The sequence below is a fragment of the Euphorbia lathyris genome, chromosome 10 (assembly GCF_963576675.1).
Source record: "Euphorbia lathyris chromosome 10, ddEupLath1.1, whole genome shotgun sequence".
Lineage (NCBI taxonomy): Eukaryota > Viridiplantae > Streptophyta > Magnoliopsida > Malpighiales > Euphorbiaceae > Euphorbia > Euphorbia lathyris.
In genome coordinates, this window is record NC_088919.1 from 9,640,052 (window position 1) to 9,667,057 (window position 27,006).

The window sequence follows — 27,006 nt, forward strand, 5'->3', positions numbered from 1 at the left end:
AGTTACTAACAAGTTGTTCACAATCTTGTTTATGAGCTTTACTAGCAAATAACTTTCCAAATTCCATTGTTTTACATTTCCTCTTCATAAACATATTATTGTTAAAAATGGTACCGAACCAAATTTGATCACGAACGTATCCATAAACATTTTAATTGAGCTTGCTCATGAGCTTATTCATGAACCTATATCTGCTCGCAAGCCTTCAATCGGAGATCCATTTACAAATTGAGCCGAACATAATCAAGTTTTTATCTAGCCAAACATCGAGCCGCTCATACAGCCCTAGTGAAAATGAAGGTATGGTGATACAATACAATAACTTGAAAAGAGTCCAAAATCCTGAAATTACTGACCCTAACTAACCATAGCCAAGTGTAAAACCCTTGATCCAGATAGTATCAGAAAATGATACATTCTCAAACATCATAATCAAATTTTACCCACTATCATTCTCAGAATTCTCCGGCGAAGTTGTCTTGGGGAAGAACTCCTCGTTCGGATACAGTTTTTCAAATAACTGTGTGGTGTACATGAAAAAAACAAATTCTTGTCAACACAGGGAAAGAGAAGAATAAGCAACCTATTGTATAATGTGATAATGACCTATTCCAGACAATGCATATAAGATAATGTTCTAGGAAAGCTTTTTGCTTGAATAGATGAGAGTTATACATAATATATCTTTCAAAAGAATGAGACGTTATACGCCATTAATTTGAAACAGGAAACGAAGTACCTTCATAATAGAATCTAAATCGTGACCGAAACAAAGAAGTGGACATAACCAGACACAGAAAGTTGTTTACTTGAATAGATGAGAGTTATATATAATATATATCTTTCAAAAGAATGAGATGTTATACACCATTAATTTGAAACTGGGAATGAAATAACCTTCATAGTAGAATCTAAATCGTGACAGAAACAAAGAAGTGCACATAACCAGACACGGAAAGTTGTTTACTTGAATAGATGAGAGTTATACATAATATATCTTTCAAAAGAATGAGACGTTATACGCCATTAAAGGGAAACAGGAAACAGGGAGCGAAATACCTTCATATAATAGAATCTAAAACATGACCGAAATAAAGAAGTGGACATAACCAGACACGGAAAGGTGTTTACTTGAATAGATGTGAGTTATAATATAATATATCTTTCAAGAGAATGAGACATTATACGCCATTAAAGTGAAACAGGAAACGAAGTACCTTCATAGTAGAATCTAAAACATGACCGAAATAAAGAAGTGGACATAACCAGACACAGAAAGCTGTTTACTTGAATAGATGAGAGTTCATAAAATATCTTTCAAAAGAATGAGATGTTATATGAAAGTGAAACAGGAAACGAATACCTTCATAGTAGAATCTAAAACGTGACCGAAATAAAGAAATGGACATAACCAGACACAGAAAGCTGTTTACTTGAATAGATGAGAGTTATATATAATACTCCCTCCAATCCCTTTTATAAGTCATTTTAGGGAGTTTCACACAAATTAAGAAACACAATTAATTTTAAATCAAATTACTAATCTAACCTTAACGTTGGGAACCAAAGTACGTAATTAATATTTGAAGAACGATTAGCCATATATGAAACAATAAAGAGAAGGGTAAAATGGGAAAAAGACTCCAAAATTCCATTGAAATTCTAAATGACACTTATTTTGGAAAGAACTCAATTGCTAGAATGACTTATAAAGTGGCATGGAGGGAGTATATCTTTCAAAAGAATGACATTATAGGCCATTAAAGTGAAACAGGAAATACCTTCACAGTAGAATCTAAAACGTCACCGTAGTCCAGATTCCCATCAGGCATGCAAGTGGAGCAGACAGAATTGAAGTCGCCCTGACAAAATAGAATAAATAAGATATCAATTACAGTGATGAACACAAAACAGCAGAGTAAATGCTTCCATTTACTAAAATTACTCTGAGAATAAGCAGTCATATGAAACTAAATCATACAACACAAGAAGATACACCAGCAACATTTTGCACACGCATTTCAACCCCACTCAAATAATGAACTGTTATCGGCCTAGGATATAGTTACGGCAAGCGTGTGATTTCCTATAGAACTTTAAGGGCTCGTCTAGAGACAACCCTTAAAATGTGGTATTCTGATGGAATTTGGTTAAAGCATAACGAATTACATAGGATTCAATTCAATCCTAGGAATTGAATTCCTATTTCTATCTTGTTCCAAGTAAGAAATATTGGACTTGTAAATGAGTTCCATATTTTATGAAATTCGTTTATTCCAGGTGGACCCGCACTCTATATACCATGTAAGTAACACAGAGGAACTTTAGGAAATGGAGAAGCTTTAGGAGATCAAATTGGTGATTTCTAATTCTAGCATAGTACAACAAAAGAGAAACAAATAAAAAGAGAAAGAACTGTCACTATCATTGTTTATGTTTAATTTTAGCAAATAATAGCTATTTCCATCACCACAAGGCAATAAAGAGTTTATGATGCTGAAAATATTGTATTGGTTGGGTAAAATTCCGTTTTTCCAAACAGCCAATACACCTTATGAGTTCTAAAATCCAATCAGTAGTCCCTAGACAAGTTTCACCAATTCAATAATGTCATGGAACCGTTTGTTCAAAAAGCTTAAGCCCATAGTTAAAGGTCCACTTCATATTAATATCTAACACACCCCCACACGCGCTTGAAGCGTGCATAACACAAGCCCATATTACCATGTCTTGCAATTTAATCAACAAATGCGGTTACCAAGAATCAGACCCTTGACCACTTGGTTGATACTATGTCATGGAACCATTTGAACTAAAAGCTTGAGATGATAGTTACAGGTCCACTTCATATTAATATCTAACAAATAACAAATGTGAACGGATTGTCATGATTCTCAAGTGTCGTACACCATTCACCGTGCAAATACATAATAAATTCAACTCAACAGCCAAAAAACAACATAAAATCAAAACTTGCTCTAAAATAATATCAAGCTTTGTTGAGAAAAGAAAATCGTAATGTCTGTTAACTCATCAGTAAAATATCATGTCATATCCAAGGAAAATATAAATTAACAGTCAAGAAAGAAGCTTACAGTAATCTCCTCCTGAATATAACATGCACTCCAGAGTAAATTGGGCTTTAGTTCTGTATTCTCAATTTCATCTGCGGAAGTGCTAGTGGTATCTACAGAATTGGGACAACTTAGAAGGGAATTGATGGCAGCATTTAATAACTTCTTTCCCTGATGTGCATCATCGCACAATGCTGAAAGATACAGTACAAATCTGCAAGGAAGATACAAAGAAAAGAAAGAGTTAAAAAGAATTAATAAGAGGGGATTGGTTTGTCAAGAAAAAAACACTAGATCTTCTAAAAGACGAACCCAAGCATACTTACTACATTAGATTGAAAGAAAAATAATTAAATATGTCAACCAATCAGTGAAAATTACTAGATTCCATTCTCTAATAAGGGTTCTGTACACCTACGGTCTTATCAAGGGTGTGAAAACCATGTATTAGACATATGACATATCCTAAACTTCAACAATTTTTGGATGAAGCATGCCACTCATCTAATATTGTGACAAAAGAGAGAAGTTATAAGACAGGATTGTCTTTCTGCCCGATACTTCAAATCTCTTAGTTAAGCATGCGATAGAAAGAGTGATGGTACTTTAAGGGGAACGTGGCAGGGGTATTACTACACATAGGGATTGGAGAGAGATTTTGAACAGCTGGAATGACTTATGCAAAGGGATAGTGACTGAAATTTGAGTGATTATATATATAGGTGTGAGGGAGAGGAGAGCCTTTTTAAATTGACAATCGGAAATTGTCCATTGGCTTGGGAAAGGGAATGAGTCCTTCTGAGGATCAGAGATTTCTGTCTTCTGTTCTGTTCTTTCCTTTCTTTATCTTTTGCTCTAGTGCTTGCTTCTAAATCTTAATTGTAAAATTCATCTATCAAAGCTTTCTTCCTATTTCTGTCTGTTTAAATTGCCTATTCTCTATTCTCTATCTACATGTCTGCAACCTCATCGATGCCCTCATAGTACTCTGCACCAGGTGAGAAGAGCACAGTTCACACTTTCTAATTTCAGACTATTTGCCTTGATAAGAGAATAACATGCCCATTTCTATCCAGGAGCTTGTGTTTCCAAACAATGACATGTAACTTATACATCAAGTTATATATATATATATATAAAGTGGGTCTAGATGCATATAAAAATTGGAAAACAATTGCATCTTCTTCAAGAAAAATTCTAACTTACATGCCAGGAGGACATACAGCTAAATTGTCGCCTATCTGAAGAGCCCGGATTGATGAAATCTGCTCAGGGTACAAGGCTACAGAAATAGGATTATGTTTTTTTTCTTAGTTACGTCTTTGACTCTGTCAAGGTTCAAAAGAAAAACTAGAGTATGATCTTACATCGAGGAGGATATACAACCAGAAAGTTAGATATATCTGGATTCAAGGATTTCCTTATGATGCATATTCCCCTTGCCACCTTCTGTTTCAAATCCCTCACACTCAAATGATGAAACCTTTCATGCACAGAATTTGATGGACAGGCTGTAGATGGTGAAAGTGTTAAGGATGGATCCAGAATCAGCTTCTGGCTAAATATGTCCTGACCCGATGCCAATCTGATGCCTCTGTAATCACCACTGCTCTGAAAAAATACAAAGCACGAAGTAAGAGACTTGACATTATCCAAGTATTGAACAATCATGAGAATATCTCAGAACCTTGTCCGTAAGCATAGCAATCACTGGCATTCGCAAAACCTGCACGAAAACAAGTTTCAAGTCAGATGAGCACATTGGCTTGAAAAGCTAAAACTGTAAATTTATTACTCTTCCTCTTCATTGGGATGATGGACGCATTAAGATACTATCCAGGTCTAATATACACTTTACCAATATATACATAGAAAATACTGGAAGATCTGCAAAATCCTAGAAAGCAAGACATTTCTATGATTGCAAAAAAGAAGGCACCACTAGACAAAAAAACACAGTAAAGAAAATAATGCATAGCACTATCAAGCTTAACTTACATAAATACAGCCTTTGACTGCAGCTCGACGACAAAAGGCTGGTGGTACTTCCCCTTGACCATAAATAGGATAAATGAAAGCCCCTGTTGCATTTGTAAATCTAAATAGGATAACAATAGTTAATAAAGGTAGGAACAACTTGATCTAATTTGCCTATCTGATATAAGAACCCTAATGCATGTTTTTTTTTGTCCTAAAGTTTTCTTGCAAATAATAAAATGGACAAAATTACATAACAAATATGTTATATGCAAAATGCATTCTGGGATCAAAATGATTTCATCTTTTCAAAGTACAAAACTGATCAACTGCTCACATTTAAAATTAGAGGATAACCAGCCTTAACCATGAAGAAGAATGGGAGTACCAACCTGCCAACTGATGATTGATACAAAGACAAACGAGCTATCCCGTCTCTTGTCTTAAGTATGTGTTTACATTCCTCTATATTTTCCTGATCATAATCTGCCATGGATATAGCATACAGAATAATCCTGCAGAAAGAAAGGGGACGAAATCTAAGTTACCAAATTCAACTATGCAGACAAAAACAAATAACAGCTGATGTATGAAATGGATGACAAAAAACAAGACAAATAACAGCTGATGTATGAGAAACAAAATAATAATCCTATTTTTCTGAAACAGCAGACAAGTGAGTATGAAATGGATGACAAAAAAAAAAAACAAACTGAAAGACTTCATTCTAATGCATGCTGCTAGATAAAAATATTTGATTTTTGCTTAAATACATCATTCTGCTATTGTTAATAGCTAGTCAAAAGCTCAGTTGACTGAAATTTTCTGTGCATAAGGTCTTATAGAATGCTAGCATTACTTAATTTTCTACAGATTTTGCAAACTGAAAGCAAACACTTTGGAAGTAAGAAAAGCAGCAGATTTTAGTAAAAACAAAGCGAGAGAAAAAACACACATAAATGACAACAAATAAAGCAACTCTCACTAACAGATAGAGAAAGATGACAGCAGTGTGTACGATTTAATCTTGGAAGGCAAATTCATTTTATTCAAGAACTCAACAAATGGGCTCTCCAAATCCTCCTCTGAAATTCTAGTACTTTCTGATTCCTCTTCTTCAACCTGATTCTCATTTCCTCCATCTCTACCAGATAAAAGGGCCAAATGTCCTTGCACTAGCTTAAAAAACTTCATCAATCGATTCTTCTCCATCAAGCTTAAGGTCTTATCCTTGAATATAGAAGCCCTAGAATCCGGCACATTCCATAGCTTCCCATTCGCATCGCCCACAAAGCTCGCATCTATGCTCTTGAATTCCACGTACTGGCTAGCTCCAGACTTTAACATAAGATCAATGGACTTATCTGCACAGTATAAAACCCTAGGTCCTGATATGTCCAGATTGAACTTACTAGAATGTTCTTCCAGAAATTGAGCGGAAAATGAGGAAATCTCTACGTCTGAATACAGTGGACGAGTGGTGAGATTTACGACGGAGAAATCATCGCCGTCACTTGTAGTGATCGAGGACGAAGGTGGTGGTGGAGAACTCGAGTTCGAATTGAGGAAAGTGGTGAAGTCATGTATAGGGAGAGATGAGAAATGGGAACCGTAGAACTTGTTGGGATCGATGTGGAGCACGGATTTACCGGATGCGGAGGCTGCGGCGGCCATCACGGATTCAACTAAGCCGGTTCCGACTAGTACAAGGTCGAAGGAAGATGGATCGATTGGAGGATAGGACGGAAGTTCACTCATGGCGGCGGTTTAAGTGGAAACGGCATAGAAATGTGTTAATCGAAGGCTAATAAGAAAAACACGGTTGCCGGCGTATTCTTTTTAAGGGGTAAATTACACCCAGAGCCTCTTAGCTATAATCATTTTTATGTTATGATTCCTAAACTTTAAAACTTAACATAAATGTCACAAAACTTTACATTTTTTTTTACATAAAACTCGTGATTTTTTTACCAGTCACTATGATCTTTGACTTTTTTTTTTTAAGTCTTGATCACATGCATCTTAATGAGTATGTAAAATTTTCTCATTCACCGTTAGATCTAGGCTTATTAGAATTCTAAGGAGAAGATTCAAAACATCATGAGACTTAAATTTAATAATCTTATATCTAACGGTGAATGAGCAAATTCACTTGCTCATTAAGGTTGCATACGAAAATTCCTGTTTTTTTTTAATAGGTAATATCATATAATTTCTCCCCTTTTTTTCAGGTTTAATAGATCGTTTACCCTTAAGTTATCCAAAAAGCTTGATTGACCACTTGAATTTTCAAAGTGTTTGAATAATCCGTTTAACTTGCTTAAAATGTCATAATCCTCTCAACTTACTTAAAATGTAATCAATTACTCCCCCGATTGCTAGATTTTCTTTAGGGCTCCATCATTGCTACTAAGAAAGTTCATCTGGTTAACTAGAAAATACTGACAGAGTCGTGGTTAATTTGTGTACGGGTGTTGCGTGTCCAGAACTTCAAAAGGCATCTGGCGCTGAATATGTTCAATCTGATGGAGTTGTTGATCGTGTTCGCTTTGGCCAATTGTAGATACCCATTTTTAGTCGGACCAATTTTTAAGTTTTTAAATAAAATTATGTGGTTTCACTTTTTTTTTGACAAAATTTTCATTTTTTCAAATTTGCTCGATAAATTTTTTTAAGAATTAAATGATATTTTAAGCAACTTTAATTCTTGAAAGTTATCATTTTGAGGTCATTATAGGTCAGATTTGGAAAAATGAAAATTTTGCAAATCACAGGTACTAATATGTAAAAAAAGTGAAACTATATAGCATTTATTTGAAATTAATCTTAATAAATTTTACTTAGAATTTTAACAATTCGTGAATCATTAAAAAAATACGGTGTTATTTCAGAAATAATTTATTAATGGAAAAATTGACCGGTTCAGCTGTTAGCTAATAATTGCTGCGGTTACTATTAGCTGTTTACAGTTGCAGTAAGTTGTTAGCTGTTTGTTATTAGTTGTTTAATTATTAGTGTTTGGTAAGATTATATTGAACTGTTGCTGTTCGGATTTGAAATGTCTAATATGGACATGTTTTAAATTAATCAACAAAGAAATTATAAAATGGATAAGGTGAAAAAATGTCTATAACGTTTACAACTATGAGTAATTTTACTCATGACATTCGCAAATAAGATCAATTTTTCCTATAATATTGGCAAGTTGGGTCAAAATCAGACATTGTTATAAAACACGTATATTTTATTTCTTATTCTACACCAATTACATATTACTTAATTCTAAAAAAGAGATTTCATAGGTTTTTTTTTTGTGATTTAATAATAAGATTGAAAATTAGTATTTATAAATTCAGTAAAATATTTGATTTTTTTTGTCCAACTCATACAAAAGACAATATTTTTTTAATTTCACGTATAATCATATGTTTGTAATCTGTTACTAATGATTATAAAATGATGCACATGTGAAGTATAGATTACAATATTCATGACCAAAAAGACAGTTTGATGAATTATTTCTCAAATTGACACAACTTGTTAATGTTATGAGTAAAATTGCTCTTGGCTAACGTTAGATGTATAATTGCATCATTTTTTGACGTTAATGGTAAAATTGCTCCTAGCTACAAACGTTATGGGTATTTTTGCACATTATCCTATCATAAAATAAAAAACGTGTTACACAAATTAATAGAAATAATCTATATAAAAAATAAAAAACATAATGAACGCAACAAAACCTTATTATTCCGGTAATTATGTTGTAGAAATATAAATAATGTTAAAAAGAAACATATTTTGTGGAAATAAGAAGAAATATTTTGTCAACAACAAATAACTACAAATAACTATTTATGAAAAGTTCCAAAACGCTGCAGTTTCTAGATAAAATGTTAAATGTTGCGGTTATATAAGCATAACCGAACGCTGTATTTTCTACGGTTTGAAATGAAACGATAAACACTCATTCGAAAAGTTGAAACAAACACCCCTTTTAGATTTGGATTAGGGTCTAATTTTATCCCAATATTTTAGAAAAATATAGATTTAATCCTAACGTATAAAATAATATAAATTTAGGTGTTGTTTGATAAAACTGAAAATTAAGTGCTGAAAAAATAAGTACTGAATTTTAAGTGCTGGATATTACAAGTGCTGAAAATATTGAGTGATATAATTATTATAAAAATATTAGTTGATAATTTTTAACTTAAAATGTTAAGCTAAATATTTTGACTTACCAAATTAAGTGTTTTTTAACTTAATTTATTAATTTAAGTGGTGGAACAATAATTGCTATCAAACGCACTTAAATTAAATAAGTGCTTAATATTTTAATTTAAGTCATTAAGTGGTTACTCTTAACATTTCTAATTAAAATCAATTTTATTCTTACCTTATCAAAAATTTAAAAATATTGATGACAACTATTTAACCATCACATGGGACTATTCAAACATCAATTATGTTTGAAGTATTTAATTTTGTTTTTTGAGGTATTTTTTATTTTAGGTATTTAATTTTTTTTTTAAACCAAAAAGTATATTATTAAATCAGAACTTGTTCGTTACAAAGAATCGGTATCAAATAATCCGGCGCTAAGAAATAGCTAAAGAGATTAGCATTGGAACGGGCATGCTTAGCCATAACGTGAGCAGTCCCGTTCGCTAATCGCGGAACAAAAGTCACAGAAAAATCTGGACGTCTAAACAGAAATTGATGAATATCGTCAATAACACCTCCTACCTCCGACCGGTCCATAGCAGCTACATACACTCTATCCACAATAATTTTTGCATCAGTCTCTGTTGGAAAATAGGCAAACGTATGGCAGCGGAAATATAAAAATTTAACCTTTTTCCATTAACCCAAGATCCGTTAATCGTTATTTCATAGAAGGAAATACCTTTTGACGAACTATCTACTATTGCAATCGAAGTGCCCACAACTCTTACTTCGAGTTCCCGAGCACAAGACAAAAACACAATCGAAGATTAAGTTAAATATCAACCGTATAAAAACAATCAAGAATAGATTGTCTCTAATAAATCAACACAAGATCAAGGAACAAGAAAAAGAGATGAAAATCAATTGAACGGAAGGAAGCGGTAGATAATCTCGTCCTCAAACAAGTGGGTCGAAAATTCTCTCTCCCGGTTTAGTCTGTCAATTTCGAAAATTGCATAGGGGGGTATTTATATTCTCTTGTATCTAAACCCTAGTTAGATAGAATTAGGTTACTGAATAAGAATTTAATTCGGAATATAATTCTTATTTATTATTTACAATTATATCTTAAATATAAAAGATAATAATAATAACCTTATAGGATAATAATAGGAGTAATTTAATCTCATTAAAACTCCTAATTTATTTATCCTTTAATTAATTTAATTCACAATTATAATCTAATTAGAATTGTTTAAGAATCAAATTAATTTATTCATGTAATTCCTTACATGAAAATCGCTCCCTATATACTGGGCTTTAGTGGACTCAGTTGGGCTTCCACTAATTAATTAACATATGTTTCTCTTTTGGGCTCCAAGTCTTATGTGTGACCCATTAGGTTCTTATTGCTTCTAGCCGTATGCACCTATTAAATTAATCTTCACATAATTATACTTAATCTTTGCATAACGGAATGAGTACGCGAAATGTGATTAGCAAATCCGAAACATTCCCCCAGAGCTATAAGAAGACAGGTTGATTCTGTCGTTGACCTTTCCGTATTAGTTACAGTATAATTCGATCCTTTATCAACTACATCCTTGAACTGAATCTTATGACTATGGATAATGTCAAGTCACATATAGCGAGACGTTCGTTTTACTTGTACAGGCTGAGTCAACTCCAATTAGATAGGTTAAGTGAAATCTGTATTTCAAGTCTTAAGCTATCACCTTGCAAGGATTTAGAGTCAAGTCTTCTACAAGCGATCCATGGACGTATCTCCCATTTATCGGGAGTGACAAATGCTCAATCCAATGTATAATTATCCTGCAATTACTTTTTGTGATACCCAACGTCTGTCGTTCACACCCCAGAGTCATCTCTGTTATGGATCGTGTTACAACAGGATCAAAGCATCACATTCCGTAATCCAGAATCATCAATTAACATTCCTTTGAGTCTGTGGATTACTTATACCTATTAATACCAATGAGATGAACAGGTGACAAGGATGAATCTACCCATCCTGTTATCTCAAGTCAGGTCCCCAATCCTAATGAACTTCTTTTCATTGGATCCATGTAACTGTCCAGATATCTGTATATATGAAGCTTGTGAGATCAGCTTTCTGTCTCGACAGAAGACATTGTTACATGCAAGTCTCAGCAGTGATATGTCAATCCTAAACATATTACTTGACTTGGGGTGGTTTTAAGTTTATTAGTTTATTATAAAGTTTCGTCTCACTTCATGTGTAACCCCCCTCATTTGGATCACATGAAATCTCACACAATATCAGTCATAGACATGTTTTCAATTCTCAATCATATAAACTTTAATCTCATATAAATTTTACATATTATACATACAATACACGTTTAAGTCATTATCCTACACAGAGGATTTACAAAACAAAAGTACATTCACAAGACTCCAAAATGCCTAGATGAGAATGGACTGACACTGCTGGTGCAACCCTAAGCAAGAAGAACTCCACCTAACCTGTAAAATCTGTTGGCAAGGGGTGAGCTGTCTACTCAATAAACATATTACACATATATGTATATACAAGTAATGTAAAGAGCACAAACCAAAATAGGTCATCAGTACCAAGTTAGAATTTATTCATTTAGAATAGTAATACTGATTTTAGAAAGGCCTTGCTATACTTAGACAATATATATAAAATGGTCCTTGGGCCCAATCTGTATTCCGGCTCACTAAATTCGGAATACAATCATCTGTGCTACGGAGGAGTTACACTCACTCACGTACTCATATATCTCAACACATGTGCTTCCGGCTCACAATATTCGGATAGCACTCTCAACTTGGACCATTTCACATATCCATCTAAGCAAGCTCATATTCATTTATACTCCAACCATTATTCAGTTCCAGTATGTGCACAAGGCTTAACATGCCGTATTTACGCATAACACTGCAACATACTCAATCATAACACTTTCTTATCAATCATGATGTATCATAAACACTCAAACATTATCCACATCATTCACATCAGATTCAACCACATCTCACACTCAACAAGTCACAAGGCACAATACAGTCATACACATATATAAGCAATATGCTTACCGTCGCACTTGGTTCGATCTATTCAACACGATCGGGTGTGCGTTCAATTGCACCTTGCCCTCCTAATGTCACATAACATTGATACAATTAGACTTAACATAAACTTAATGAAAATAGAACCTAGGAATGCTATATGATTTACAAGACACTAATGCCACAAAGTTCATGCAATCTAATCCTTTTGTCTTAGATCATCACATGACCTACTTGCACACATTCTGCCATAACTTTCTGTATATGAATCCAAATGCCCTGATTCTTGAACCTACTGAAACTAGACATATATGGGTAGAACATATCCAAATTTCACTTTAATATCACTTCTACACAATATATGGCATGCAAAATGATTCGGTCCTGTTTCCAGCCAAGAAACAGACTATTCAGATTTGCATCGACCATACTTCACTCAACCTAGCTCACAATAAACACAATGGATTGCCAAATCCTTTTACAGACATATACTTCAAGTATTTAGGAACACTTTTGTATGAAGAAACGTTCTCCAATTCGGACTTTAAGATCCTCAAAATGCTACATCAACATGGCTGCCTCACTTGACATTCAATTTCGAGGCAATCATGATCCATCTAGGTTTTCTTCCTCTATATATGGAATTAAAGTCCCATATTTTACAGAGGGTTTCATAACACATATAGGAACATATGTTATTCTTTATGTATCTTCAAATTCGAACAATATCAATATGAAAAACAGGCTCCAAAATGACTGAAAGCAGTACCCTAGATTTCTGTTTAGGGCACTTGATACATATCTTTCATTTGGACAGCCTAAAACCAATGAAAACAACACCAAAACTCAACAAGCTCAATCACAACTCATCCACAACAAATCCTATGATCATACCTAGGTTTTTTCAGAATCTCCAACTCATAGAAAATAAGCTAAAACAGCATACTAACCTTCAACTTGTGTCTATCACCTAGTATGCTTCCTAACTTGACTTGTTTGGCTTGAAAATGGAAGAAATTGGAAGAGTTTTGTTTGGAGGATGTTAGGGTATATCAAAGGAAGGTTTGCTGAAGTTTTGGTCGAAATTGTGGCTGGAAATGAGGAGAAATGAGTTGTATCAATCATTGTTAAAACAAAGAGGCATACTTTGTCTTACTTGAGTGACACCTCGTGCTTGCTCACAAACCTCCAATCCAGCCCTCCACAAATGTAAGTTAATCAATTTAGGACATATGAATTCATTAATTCATTCATTTAAGTCCTAACTCAATTAACCAATCGTTACATCTTAACGACACACTAATCGCCTACTAATCGCACGATAATCGCATTATGCATACAAAACTTCTACTGACAATGAGATGAATCTAAAATGTATGTATTCAATCATGAATATATATATATATGAATGTGGGAAGACTCATATGTTAGGGTTTTGGGGATGTTACATCATGCTTGTATGAACACTTTAAACAAACTTATGGATTTCCTTTTATTAGACTTTATTTAGTTCTTAAAAGGGATTGCCTTTATATAGTTATGAAACCATATCTCATTAAAACAAATGATATAAAGAACACTTCATTTACATTGAGTTTGTATCCTAGAACAATTGTCTATAGGACACTAAAACCCCAACAGTCTCCACAATAACATTCTGAAAATTTAATGCTTCGCACCACTCCATAGCCTTTTCAACTGCTAATGCTTCAGCGAGGAGAACAGAAATAACTCCTGGACCCACGCCACTGAAGCAAGCCAAGAAAAACCCCAAATGGTTTCTAATCACCGCCCCCGCTCCATACTGACCGGTATCAGCAAACATAGATGCATCTATGTTACATTTCAACCTCCCCTCAGTCGGCCTCTCCCATTTCACGATCACACCTTCCCGCACCACCGCTGATGATCGCCCAATAACCCGACACCCCTCTTGCCATTCCGTAATCAGTCTTTCAGCCCTCCGAACAACAACACTCGCTTCCTCACCATTATTCCCCCAAATAATTTGATTCCGGTTATACCATATAGCCCAGTAACTTTTGCTGCGATATCAACAGAAACAGTAACCAACATATTAAGTGCCCATTCCTCCACCCAATCCCAATCGCTACCCGGCCAATCCAATCCTGCCAGCCCCCAACATGAGGCTGCAAAATCGCATCCCGCAAAGAGATGCCAATGATGCTCGACATCACCATTACACACCCCACAAAAAATCGGAACGGGAATCCTCCTTTTGGCAAGCCGAATCCTCAACGGTAATAACTTTGAACAGAAACGCCATACGAACAACTGAAGCTTCGGGGGGATGTCTAAGCACCAAATCTTCCTCCATCCCCCATGATCTACCGTACGTGACCGAACCAAAGCAAGACGCTGATAGCCCGACTTAACGGAATAAACACCATTTGGCATAAAATGCCAAAGAATCAGATCATCCATATTACTTTGAGGAATAACCATATTAACAATACGCTCCCTATCCCCCGCATCGAACCATTTATCAATTTTGCCCTTATCCCAAATTCTTGTACCAGGTACAAACAGATCAGCCACCATCGCATTCTGATTTTCAGCGTTATAAATCAAAGTCAACAACCCTTTTATCATCAGCTATAATCCAAGGATCATTCCAAACCGAGATTGATCGCCTCTTCCAATCCTCCACCTCACTCCCTCCTTAATTACCTACAAAGAACTCCAAATACTTCTCCAGACTAAGCTGGGATTGTTACCCAAATGAGCAGATAAAAATGACGTATTAGGATAATATTTGGCTTTGAATAATCTACTCACAAGTGACAAAGGATTCTCTAACAACTTCCAACCCTGTTTTCCAAGAAGAGCAGGTTAAAATCATAAAGGTTCCTAAACCCCAGACCCCCTCTATCCTTCCCCACACACAATCTTTCCCAGCTACACCAGTGAATTTTCCTACCTCTATTCTCCTTCGAACCCCACCAAAAAGAATTCATCATCCATTGAATTTCCTCACATGTTGATTTAGGCAATAAGAAGGTACTCATGCAAAAAGTGGGGATAGATTGAGCAGCAAACTTTAAAAGAACCTCTTTACCAGCGTTTGACATGAATCTGAATGCCCAACTTTTAAACCTTTTAGTCAGTTTTTCCTTAAGGAAATTAAAAATTGCCTTCTTAGACCTCATAATGAATGAGGGCAGCCGCAAATACCTGCCCGTATCCAAAGGAAGATGAATTCCAAGAATACCCTTAATCATTGCCTGGTTCTTAAACAATACATTCCCACTAAAGAAGATACCTGATTTCAGCTGATTTACCGCCTGACCAGACATGAGTTCATATGTATGAAGAATACTACTCACTTTCCTGCATTCAGCTTCAGTTGCACTAAAGAATAACATGCTATCATCTGCAAAAAATAAATGTGAGATAATTGGTGCATTATTACAAATACGACACCCAGTGATAGCCCCTTCCTCCTTAACCTGAGAGATAAATCTAGACAAAACCTCAGCACAAATAATGAATAGGTACGGAGATAAAAGATCCCCTTGTCAAAGACCTCTCCCAGGAATAATTGGACCCACAACCTCTGAGTTCACTGCAATTTCATATGACACAGTGCTAATACACATCATAATCCAATTAACCCATACGGATCATAACAGCCTTAAGGAAACCCCAGTCCACCCTATCGTAAGCCTTACTTATGTCAATTTTCAATGCAACTTCACCTCTCCCCCCTCTTCTCTTCCTTTTCATAAAATGCAGGGATTCAAAAGCAATTTGGACACTATCAATCAAAGAACGACCAGATACAAAAGCTGACTGACTCTCCGAGATAATATAAGGCAGTATACACTTTAACCGATTAGCTAATACTTTTGCTACCAGCTTATAGAGCACATGACACAATGAAATCGGTCTAAGATCAGTCATACGACCCGGATTAGCACACTTAGGGATAAGAGTTATAATGGTATCATTTAACTTCCACGTAAATTCATTCCTAGCTAACCATCCACAACAAGCCTAAAAAACATCAAGCCCAATGGTAGGCCAAAAATGCTGGAAAAATCCCGAGTTAAGGCCGTCAGGCCCCGGGGACTTATCAGCCTGCATTTGAAACATCGCTTGGGGAAAATTCCTCAAATGTAAAGGAAGCTATAAGAGCACAATTCATCTCAAGGGAAATCACATTTGGCACCACATCAATATCATGAAAATTTGAAATAGGAGAAGCAAAAAATAATTCCGTAAAATAAAGCTTTGCTACCTCACCTTTACTGTGTTCTTCCATTTGGACAATACCTTGGTAATCAACTAAAGAATGAATGAAATTAACCTGTTTTCTTGCAGTGAAACTGGCATGAAAAAAACGAGTCTTTCGATCACCCTCTTTGAGCCAAAAAGCTTTAGCACGTTGCCTCCAATACACAGCCTCCTGGTCCAGAACCATATTTAACCTCTCTTTGATGTCCCTATACCGCTCAATAGACACCAAATCAGTAAGATCCTGGAGCTGTTCCATTAATTTCTTATATCTGCTAATTTTCCTCAAATGCTTATATTCAGCCCCCCATATCTCAGCAAGATCCTGGAAGCTTTTCCATTAATTTCTTATATCAGTAAGATCATGGAGCTGTTCCATTGATACGCCCCTCCAATGAACCACCATGACTATTCTGCCAACAAGCGAAAATAGCGTCTTGAAACCCATCTTCTTTAAAAATTGTGTGTGGGGTTTGGGCAATTTGGCATACGTGAAATCTGGTTATTTTTTAGAATAACCCAGCGAATATACACAAACTATTGCGGCTTATTTAGAGCTCAATTAGAGAAGCTGACACCGGCAACCGCGATACAATGTGCAACAACATGTTAGACTTTTATATTTTGAAGTAACTATCCCTCTCTGACAGACAAGCTATGGCTCCTCAGATCACGGAAGTTTGCTGGTCGGCTCCCCCTCCCGACTAGATGAAAGTCAACACTAATGGATCGGCAATGGGTGCCCCTAGTGCGGCTTGTGCTGGAGGTATCTTTCAAAACTCTCGTGGTCTTTAACATAGAGCGTTTTGCTTTCCTATTCCAAATGCATTTGCTTTTGTCGTGGAGCTGCAAGCAGTAATCCACATGGTTGATATTGTCTGGACCCGTGGTTGGCATCGGCTTTGGATTGAGGCTGACTCCTCGTATGTGGTTGATATGTTGAGATCATGATCCACTATTGTTCCTTGGTTTGTTTTCCAGATCTGGCATACATGCCTGCAACCTATGGAGTACACAACCACACACATATTCCGCGAGGGTAATAGGGTTGTAGATCGTTTGGCCCAGGAAGGTATGCTATAAGAAATCCATACCTAGTGGGACACAACACCAAGCTTTTGTAACTCGTTTATTTATCAAGACATGGCTGGTCTTAGTCAGTGTAGATTCTCTTAACTTTTTGTTGCCTTGGTTGGATGTACAAGTTTCTCTTTTTATTCCCCTATAACATTTATTTTTATTCTTTATTCATTTATTATTCTTTTTGGTTTCGATTTTGCCTTGGTCTGGGGGTGTCAACCTAGTTGGGATTCTCTTATCCATTGGCTCTACTGGCTTCCAACTTTCATTAAAAAAAATTTAGCCATAACATTTATTTTACCCTTTAAACTATAACTTTAAAATCAATTAGGACCTTAAATTATTAAAATCATTAATTAAGTCCATGAACTAAGCAAAAATCAACTTGAGATATCATCTTATCCTAAAATTAGAAATTGTGTCTATTTAACATTGACTCTAATGATCTATGTGTTGGTTAAAATAAATTTGAGGAATAGAGTCTGAAACCATTCAAATAAACGATTTTCGATAAAAATTCAATTAATACTTTTACTTATGATAAAGACTTAGCTGATAAAAAAAATTTGATTTTGGGCATCTCCTTGGAGGACCGGGTCCGGACGAGGGAAGTCGGAGAAAGAACCAATCACGAGCAATAAGCGAGTAAAGAGGCTAAAACAGTGCCATACAGCAGGTCAGCAGCTTAGGCACACTCCAGATGAATGAAAGCACGCTCCGCGTGAAGGAAGGTTTGATCCGGAGAAAAGGCCAGCAGCCAATCCACGCTCTGCTTGGTTTGGGCATGCTCCACTTGAGGGAAAGCACGCTCCACATGAATGAAGGATTGATACGGAGAAAAGTCCAGAGACTAATCCACACGGAGCTTGGAATTAGGCACGCTCCGCGTGGATTCATTTTAATGAACTTGCTCCTTACTCCAAATCTGCCACCCCTTTCACCTTTACCCCAAATTACCCCTATCTTTATCATTTTTAATTAAATATATAGTGTTGAAACACCTTTCCACAAGATTTTGATTTGACAAAATCATCCATAATTAAGAGGAAATTAAATTTAAATGCTTTGATTTAATTGTACTAATGAGTTTGTTCAATATTGAGTGCAAATATATATATATATATAAAGTAAGACAGGTTAAAAGTCAGCATAAAGCCAAAGCTGAGTGAAATGGAACTCAGCATGGGAGAACAAAGAAGCTGAGTAGAGTAGAACATGCATCATAAGCTTCCTTCTAAATCACCCGAACAAAGCTGACCAAAGCAGAAGACTCCTTCTTGAGAAAACATACAGAACGGAGCTGACTAAGAAATACCTCAGCATGAAACTTGTACATTCGACAGAAACGAACGAAGCTGAGTTACAGTCAGAATAAGAATGAAGGATTCGTTGACAAGAAGACAAAATCTGCCGATCCTCTGCACCAATAATTGAAACCTCGAAAATATAGAAGTCTAATTCCAAGAATCATGGGTCTATGGATTATTGGTAAAAGACAACTGACACAAAAGACAAGTCTGATGCAAGAAGACAAAGATCTGACGCCTGAAGCAAACAGAGAAAGGAAATGGCGGAACAGACTGAAGCTGACCAGAAGATGTCTGCTAAAAGAGTTGTTTTGGACTTAACGGCTAAATCACCTCAAATGATTTCAATCACCAGAAATTCATCTATAAAAGGACAATGGTGGTTCTTGGATAAAAAACAACTACAGAAGCAACAAAAAGAAAAATCCAAGAGAGAAAGATATTCAAAGCACTCAAAAACAAGAAAGATCTTACACCAACTTTTCTATTCTTTGTGTAAATGCTAGATTGATTGTCTGTAATCATCTAAAGTGTTCTTTATCTGAAAAAGAACAAGTGTGTAATCAATAGTAATATTGAGAGGTATGTACTGAGTGCTTGGTTGTACGCATTCAGTGGTAGAAAAATCTAAGTACTGGGTTGTAGTGCTTAGTAGGAGTTGAGTAGACGAATAGAGGACGTACTCTTGCATACTCACTGCCTTGTAAAGGGTTTTTGTGCTCTACCTTGAAAGAGCTCAGTATTGGATTGAAAATCCCAAGAGGAACTGGGGACTGGACGTAGGCAGAGAGGCCGAACCAGGATAAGTCGTGCTGAGTAACTTCTGAACTCTCTCTCAATATATATATATGTATGTGCATGTATTGTTAGTTATATTTACTCAGCTTATAAATTGTTAAAACTGAAACTGAGTAAATCTGAGTGCTGAGCTGGAAGCTGACCACAACAGTGTCAATTCCCAACTCACAAGTAAAGCAGTCTTAGTCAGCATCGTACTAAAACTGCCTTATTATACAATCAGCCGTGCTGACCAAAAGCTGAGCTGACTAACTCCTAAAATAACTTCAGGTCAGCATAATCAAAACGCAAAAAAGTTATATTAGTTCCTAACCCCCCCCCCTTGGAACTAATTACTAGGGACCAACAAGTGGTATCAGAGCCAAAAGCTCACTATTGAAAGATCTAACAATCTTGAGCTGATCCCTAAATGGCTGAAAATAGCACTCGTTTCCTTCCAGGAAATCAAACAACACAGATACTCCCTGAGGGGTTATCAATCACTCGACCTCCCCTATTCTTTGGATCTAATTATACATTCTGGAAGAATAGGATGAAGAACTTTATTCAAGCTACAAATATGAGTGCATGGCTTGCAATAGTTCAAGGTCCACATATACCTTATAAAACTGTTGATAACGAGAAAGTTATCAAGAGTGAAACTGAGTGGACAGAGGAAGACCTCAGAAAATTACAAAATAATGCTTCGGCTATAAATATGCTTCACTGTGCTTTAGATGCTGCAGAATACAATAAGATTTCAGGTTGTGAGTCAGCACAGGAGATCTGGAAAAAGCTTGAAGTAACTTATGAAGGCACCAACAAGGTCAAGGAGTCAAAAGTAAACCAACACATGCGACTGTATGAGCTGTTTGAAATGACCGACAATGAGGACATCTCAACAATGAATGCCAGGTTCACTAACATAATAAATGAGCTTAAAAGACTCGGCAAGATCTTCACTGAAGAAGAGCAGGTGAAGAAGATCTTACGAAGTCTTCCCAAAAGCTGGCAAGCAAAGAAAACAGCCGTAGAAGAAGCTCAGGACCTGACCACATATAAATATGATGAGCTAATCGGATCCTTGCTGACTCATGAAATTTCAATGAAAAGCTTTGAAGCTAAAGAAAAATCTGAGGATAAGAAACAAAAATCACTAGTGATGAAAGCTGACTCCACTGAAGGAGAATCAACTGATGATGAGGAAATGGCCATGTTTACTAGAAAAATGAAAAAGCTATTCAGAAGAAATGAAAGAAATGGTAAGCGGCCATACAAGAGAGGAGACAGATACAAAGCTGAGTCTAGTGACACCAGATACAAAAAGGACAGCTCCAAGCCTGTTACATGTTATGAATGCCATCAAACTGGGCATATTAAGTCAAGCTGTCCCAGTCTGAAGAAAGACAAGAATGGAAGCAAAAAGGCAATGATGGCCACTTGGAGTGACAGCGATGAGTCAACATCAACCGAAGCTGAGCAAAACGAAACAACCAACATATGTTTCATGGCAGACGATGGAGCTGACCGATCTCAGTCTGAGCAAATCAACCTATCTGAAGATTCTGAGCAAGAAGAAAACAACAATGAGGTAACATCCCTATTCCTGCTTAGAAATGAAATGATAAATGCTCTGAGTGACTTATATACACTAATTAAAAAGTGTAACAAAAGAAGTAAGGCACTCAGCAGGCGCTGTGACGAGATTGAGGAGGTCAAACTAAGTGATCTCCGATATCTCCTCCAGGACAACTCAGACTTACATACAAATATGCAAATCTTACATAAGTCTGTCGTGGAGGTTCAAACTGAGTCTAGGAAACTTAGAAAGGATGTGACAATCCTACAAAACCAAATAAACAGGTCAACTAAGAATAAATCCCATGCTGAGTACTCTGGTACTGGTCAGCATAAACAGTTCACCCAGTGTAGCTGTTGTGGGAAGAGAGGACACACAAAAGCTGTGTGCTGGCATAATAAAACTGTCAAATGCGACCTCTGTGGTAAGAAAGGTCACACAACTAAAATATGCTGGCATGCTCAGCATAACAATGCTGACCACACTCAATATCACCCTCAAAAGGTAACCATGTGTGGCTTTTGTGGAAAAAATGGTCATACCACAAATGTGTGTCGTCACAAGTTAAAATATGATTTTACACCTGTTTACACTAACATGAAAGGACCCAAAAAGGATTGGGTACCTAAAAATGAATAGTCTAAAATGCAGGTAAGCTTGACATGCGTGGAGAAATCAAAACTTTGGTATATAGACAGCGCATGCTCAAGGCACATGACAGGTGATGAAACTCAGTTCATCACACTAGAGCCTAAACGAGGAGGTAGTGTAAGCTTTGGAGACAACAAAAAGGGCAAGATAGTCGGCTCAGGAACTGTCGGAGGTAACCCTAAAATTGAGTCAGTCTCCTTAGTTAAAGGTCTCAAGTATAATCTTCTAAGCGTAGCTCAGCTTTGCAAGAGTGGAAGGAAGGTTATATTTGATGATACTAAGTGCCAAATACTCGAGGGAAAAACAAATGATTTGATTTTAACAGCCCCTCGTGTAGAAAATGTTTACATGTTAAACTTGGAAAAGGAATTTTCAAAGAGTATATGCTTAGTATCAAAAGAGGATAACTCCTGGCTATGGCATAGGAGACTTGGGCATGTCAGCATGGACCTTCTTGCCAAAATAGCTAGAAAGCAATTAGTTGAGGGATTACCAAAATTAAAGTATGAGAAAGATCAACTCTGCAATGCTTGTCAGCAAGGCAAACAAATCAAAAAATCATTCCATAGCAAAAAGGTTGTCTCAACCAAAAGACCATTGGAATTACTACATTTGGATCTTTTCGGACCTATCCAGCCACTCAGCTTGGGAGGTAAGAAATTTTCCTTAGTTATTATAGATGATTTCTCTAGGTACACTTGGGTTATCCTGCTAAGTAGCAAGGATGAGACATTTGAAGTATTTACCACATTAGTCAAAAAGGTTGAAAATGAAAAAGACCTAAGAGTAGCTCACATTAGAAGTGACAATGGTGGAGAATTCAAAAACCAATTGTTTGATGAATTCTGTGAAACCAATGGCATTGACCACAATTTCTCTGCACCTAGAACTCCTCAACAGAATGGAGTGGTTGAAAGGAAGAATAGGACAATAGTAGAAATTGCTAGAACAATGCTGAGTGAAAACAGGCTTCCAAAGTACTTTTGGGGAGAAGCAGTCAATACAGCCTGCTATATATTAAATAGAGCATTAGTAAGACCTATACTAAAGAAAACCCCTTATGAACTTTGGAAAGGACGAAAGCCCAATATTGGATACTTTCGTGCCTTTGGGTGTAAGTGTTTCATACTCAACACCAAAGATAATCTGGCAAAATTTGATGCCAAAGCTGACGAAGCGATCTTTCTAGGATACTCAACAAACAGTAAAGCATATAGAATTTATAATAAAAGAACCCAAGTTGTGGAAGAGTCAGTCCATGTAGATTTCGATGAAACTGACCCTGCAGGAAGAATAACTCAACATACAGAGGAAGAACCCAACTCAGTGTCTGCTGATCAAAATGTGCATACTGAGCCATCAGTTCAAGGATTGAGCCAAGGTAAAATTGAAACTGAAATTACCTTTGCTGACCAATCTGTCCCTGCAGAGATTGTAGAAACACCTGTTCCAAACAACTCAACACTACCCAAGGAGATAAAAATTCCAAGAGGACATTCAGAGAAGTCCATCCTTGACGATGCAAATAACAAAGTAATGACTAGAGATCAGCTTAGAAAATTTCTTTGCAACGTTGCCTTCGTATCAATTCATGAACCAAAGAATTTTGCTGATGCTGAGCATGATGAGTATTGGATCAACGCTATGCAGGAAGAGCTTGATCAATTCACAAGAAATGAGGTATGGGATTTAGTACCGAAACCTAGGAATCAAAAATCCATAGGAACTAAGTGGGTTTTTAGAAACAAACTAGATGAACATGGAAATGTAATTAGGAACAAAGCTCGACTAGTAGCTCAAGGCTATAGTCAGTAAGAAGGGATAGACTATGGTGAAACGTTTGCACCTGTTGCTAGGTTGGAAGCAATATGCATATTATGTGCATATGCTAGTTTCATGAACTTTAAATTATATCAAATGGATGTCAAAAGCGCATTCCTTAATGGTTTTATAAACGAAGAGGTTTATGTTAATCAACCTCCCGGTTTTGAAGATTCAAAATTTCCAAACCACGTTTATAAACTTAAAAAGGCCTTGTATGGCCTGAAGCAAGCTCCAAGAGCTTGGTATGAAAGGTTGACCAACTTCCTACTAACCATGAATTATGTCAGAGGAAAAGCTGACACAACCTTGTTTATTAAGAAAAAGGGAAACATACCTTACTTGCACAAATATATGTGGATGATATAATATTTGGTGCTACTGACGAATCTTTATGCCAAGAGTTTAGCAAACAGATGCAAACTGAGTTCGAAATGTCTATGATGGGTGAACTCAGCTTCTTCCTTGGACTTCAAATAAAGCAAGGTAAGAATGGCATATTTATTAGTCAGTCTAAATACGCTAAGGAAATGTTAAAGAAGTTCAGCATGGAAGAATGCAAACAAATATCAACCCCCATGGGTACTGATACTGTCCTATGCAAGGATGAAAAGAGTAAGTCAGTTGATAGCAAACTCTATAGAGGTATGATTGGTTCCTTACTCTACCTCACTGCTAGTAGACCTGATATTCAATACTCAGTATGTTATTGTGCTAGATATCAAGCTGACCCCAGGGAATCTCATCTAATTGCTGTAAAAAGAATTTTTAGATATTTGCAGAGCTCAGTTGATGCAGGTTTATGGTATCCAGCCTCAAATGACTTCACACTCATTGGATACACTGATGCTGACTATGGACGAGACAAGCTAGAACGAAAAAGTACATCAGGAGGATGTCATTTTCTTGGAAGTTGTCTAGTATCATGGTTTAGCAAGAAGCAAGCATCAGTTGCCCTGTCTACAACTGAAGCTGAGTACGTTGCTGCTGGAAGCTGTGTTGCTCAAGTCCTATGGATAAAGCAACAGCTCGAGGATTATGGAGTAACAACGAAGACAATAGAGATCAAATGTGACAATAAGAGTGCCATTGATCTATCAAAGAATCCTATCCAACACAGCAGGATGAAGCATGTCAGCATAAGGCATCACTTCATCAGAGATCACGTACTAAAGGATGAGATCAAGCTGACCTATGTGCCAACAAATGAACAGCTTGCAGATATCTTCACTAAACCTTTGGCTCGTGAACAATTCAATACACTAAGGGAAGCCATTGGTATGTCTAATCCTCTTCAATAATCTAAAGTAGTTGAATAAATGTTGAGTAATTGTCATGCTGACCAACTACTAGATATTGAGCCTAATAGTCTATGCTGAGTTAATACAAATGCCTAGAAAAGATTCTGTGCTGAGTAGATAGATATATTGAGGAATCATCCTATGCTGAGTGAATATACATATGTTGTGAATACTGAGTCACTTAGAGATAGGAAATCCATCATCATAGAATTGAATACTCAGAATAACAAACGGTTCAAATTATGGCAAACCGGGCAAATATCCACTTGCACCAATACACCATAACACGTGTAACAAATCATACCTAGGAAAATGCGAGTAATGATGAAAGCCCATGCGCCGAACCTGTCATAAATGACAGAATCCTTGTCGATTAGAGTCCCAAGATAAGAACGGCCAGTACATTAATGACTGATGTGTCTATAAATGGCGAAAAGAGTCCCCATTCATTGTTTTTATGCTTACAAATCGCCAGAAATCGAAATCTTCCCCTTCTCCCTAAATCTTAAAAACCCCTCTCGATAACAATGGCTTCCGGCAAGAACGAAATCCCTAACCTCACCACTCAGACTGGCCAAACATCTGGCAAACCCACTCAAGCTGACATAGCTGGGTCTTCAAAGCAAATCGAAAGGAATATGATGAAAGTGCACAAAAGGGTTGGAAATCTGGAAGTATTGAAGTGCAGATGGTTTTCTCAAAGTTTCGTCGCCTCTGAGAAACCCTTCTGCGAATGGATTAAGCAAAACAAATGGACCGGCCTTTTCTCTCTCGCCGGAAAGGTATATCCCAGACTGGTCAGAGAATTTTACTCCAACTTGTGCGTCGATGAGGATGATGCTGACTACCTGGAGACCACAATAAAAGGCCAGAAAATCACCATAACCCCTGCCTACCTCGCTACATTGCTAAACCTGCCAAACGAGGGCATAGAGTTCAGAACAACAAAGGAGAAAGTCCCCAAAGAAACCCTTGACAAAATCAAAGGATTCTGCAAGCCCAAGGATCACAAAGGGGAGATACCAAGCACATGTATGGGGCAAGATCAAAAGATGGCTCAGTATATACTGACCAACTTCATCCTCCCTAAGCTCGCCTCAGCCTCATCTGCCTCCAACTTCGAACAGTGCTTCATATGGCACATGTTGACCTATACTCCACTCAACATGCCCGTCTTTTTAGTGGGGGCCTTTCAACGCAGCGCAAAGAAACTCAGGCTGGGCTCCTTGGTCACCAAGATCATCGAAGACAAACAGGTTGAAACAATAGGCGAAACTGACTCCTTAGGGACTGAAATCACAGCAGCTCTGTTGATTGGATTAACATACAATCAACCACTGAAAGGATATGAAGAAGCTGCTAACGATGATGCTGAGTTAAACGTTGAGCCTGAAAATGAGCCTGAAACAGAAGTGGAAGTTCCTGCTGAGCAACCTAAAGAAAAGAAAATGAAGAAGAGAAAGGCCAGTAAAACCTGTGCCAAAGACATCCATGACGTCCCAAGGAAGGTAAGATTGATGTCTAAAGAAAAGGTCAAAACTGACAAAGCAAAAGAAGGAGCTGAGTCAGCAGAGAAGAAGAAAAGGCATGAAGAAGAAGAAGAAGAAACTCCTGAATCTCCTTTGAAGAAGAGGAAGAGAATTGAGTCCATAAGAACAGTTGAAGCTGATCCCGTAGATTGGGTTGTAACAACCCAAGATCATGAAAAAGACAAGGAAGCCGTTGCTGAGCAAGAGACTCATACTGAGCAAGAAACTCATGCTGAGTATGAAGAAAATGCTGATATGGAGCAGCCTCAGGAAGGAATAGAGCAAGAAACTGAACATGTGGAAGTCGAGGATCATGCTGAGCCTCATGAGGAGACAGCTGACACTGATCTGGGAAATGATGCTGACCCCTCTCCTCCGAAGCAACAGAAACTCAAACGACTCAAA

The 27,006-nt window shown here is 36.8% G+C and overlaps 1 protein-coding gene across 1 annotated transcript; it reads right to left on the reverse strand.

Moving 5' to 3' along the window:
• Positions 1 to 228: 228 nt before the first annotated feature.
• On the reverse strand, positions 229 to 6,865 carry LOC136209288 (rab escort protein 1). Its single transcript, XM_066000717.1, has 9 exons — positions 6,070 to 6,865; positions 5,444 to 5,566; positions 5,073 to 5,172; positions 4,762 to 4,800; positions 4,442 to 4,685; positions 4,281 to 4,356; positions 3,096 to 3,288; positions 1,782 to 1,862; positions 229 to 520 (listed from the first exon to the last, which is right to left on the reverse strand). Exons 1-9 carry the CDS (start codon positions 6,807 to 6,809, stop codon positions 440 to 442), a joined length of 1,677 nt encoding a protein of 558 aa, XP_065856789.1. The 5' UTR covers positions 6,810 to 6,865; the 3' UTR covers positions 229 to 439.
• Positions 6,866 to 27,006: the final 20,141 nt, after the last annotated feature.

Bases quoted from the DNA above. Each gene is read 5' to 3' on its own strand.
- LOC136209288 (XM_066000717.1), bottom strand. From the start codon at position 6,809: ATGAGTGAACTTCCGTCCTATCCTCCAATCGATCCATCTTCCTTCGAC. The intron at 5,173-5,443 runs GTTGGTACTCCC...TATCCTATTTAG, and splicing joins TATCAATCATCAGTTGGCAG to ATTTACAAATGCAACAGGGG. The intron at 1,863-3,095 runs GTAAGCTTCTTT...CTATTTTGTCAG, and splicing joins ATATTCAGGAGGAGATTACT to GGCGACTTCAATTCTGTCTG.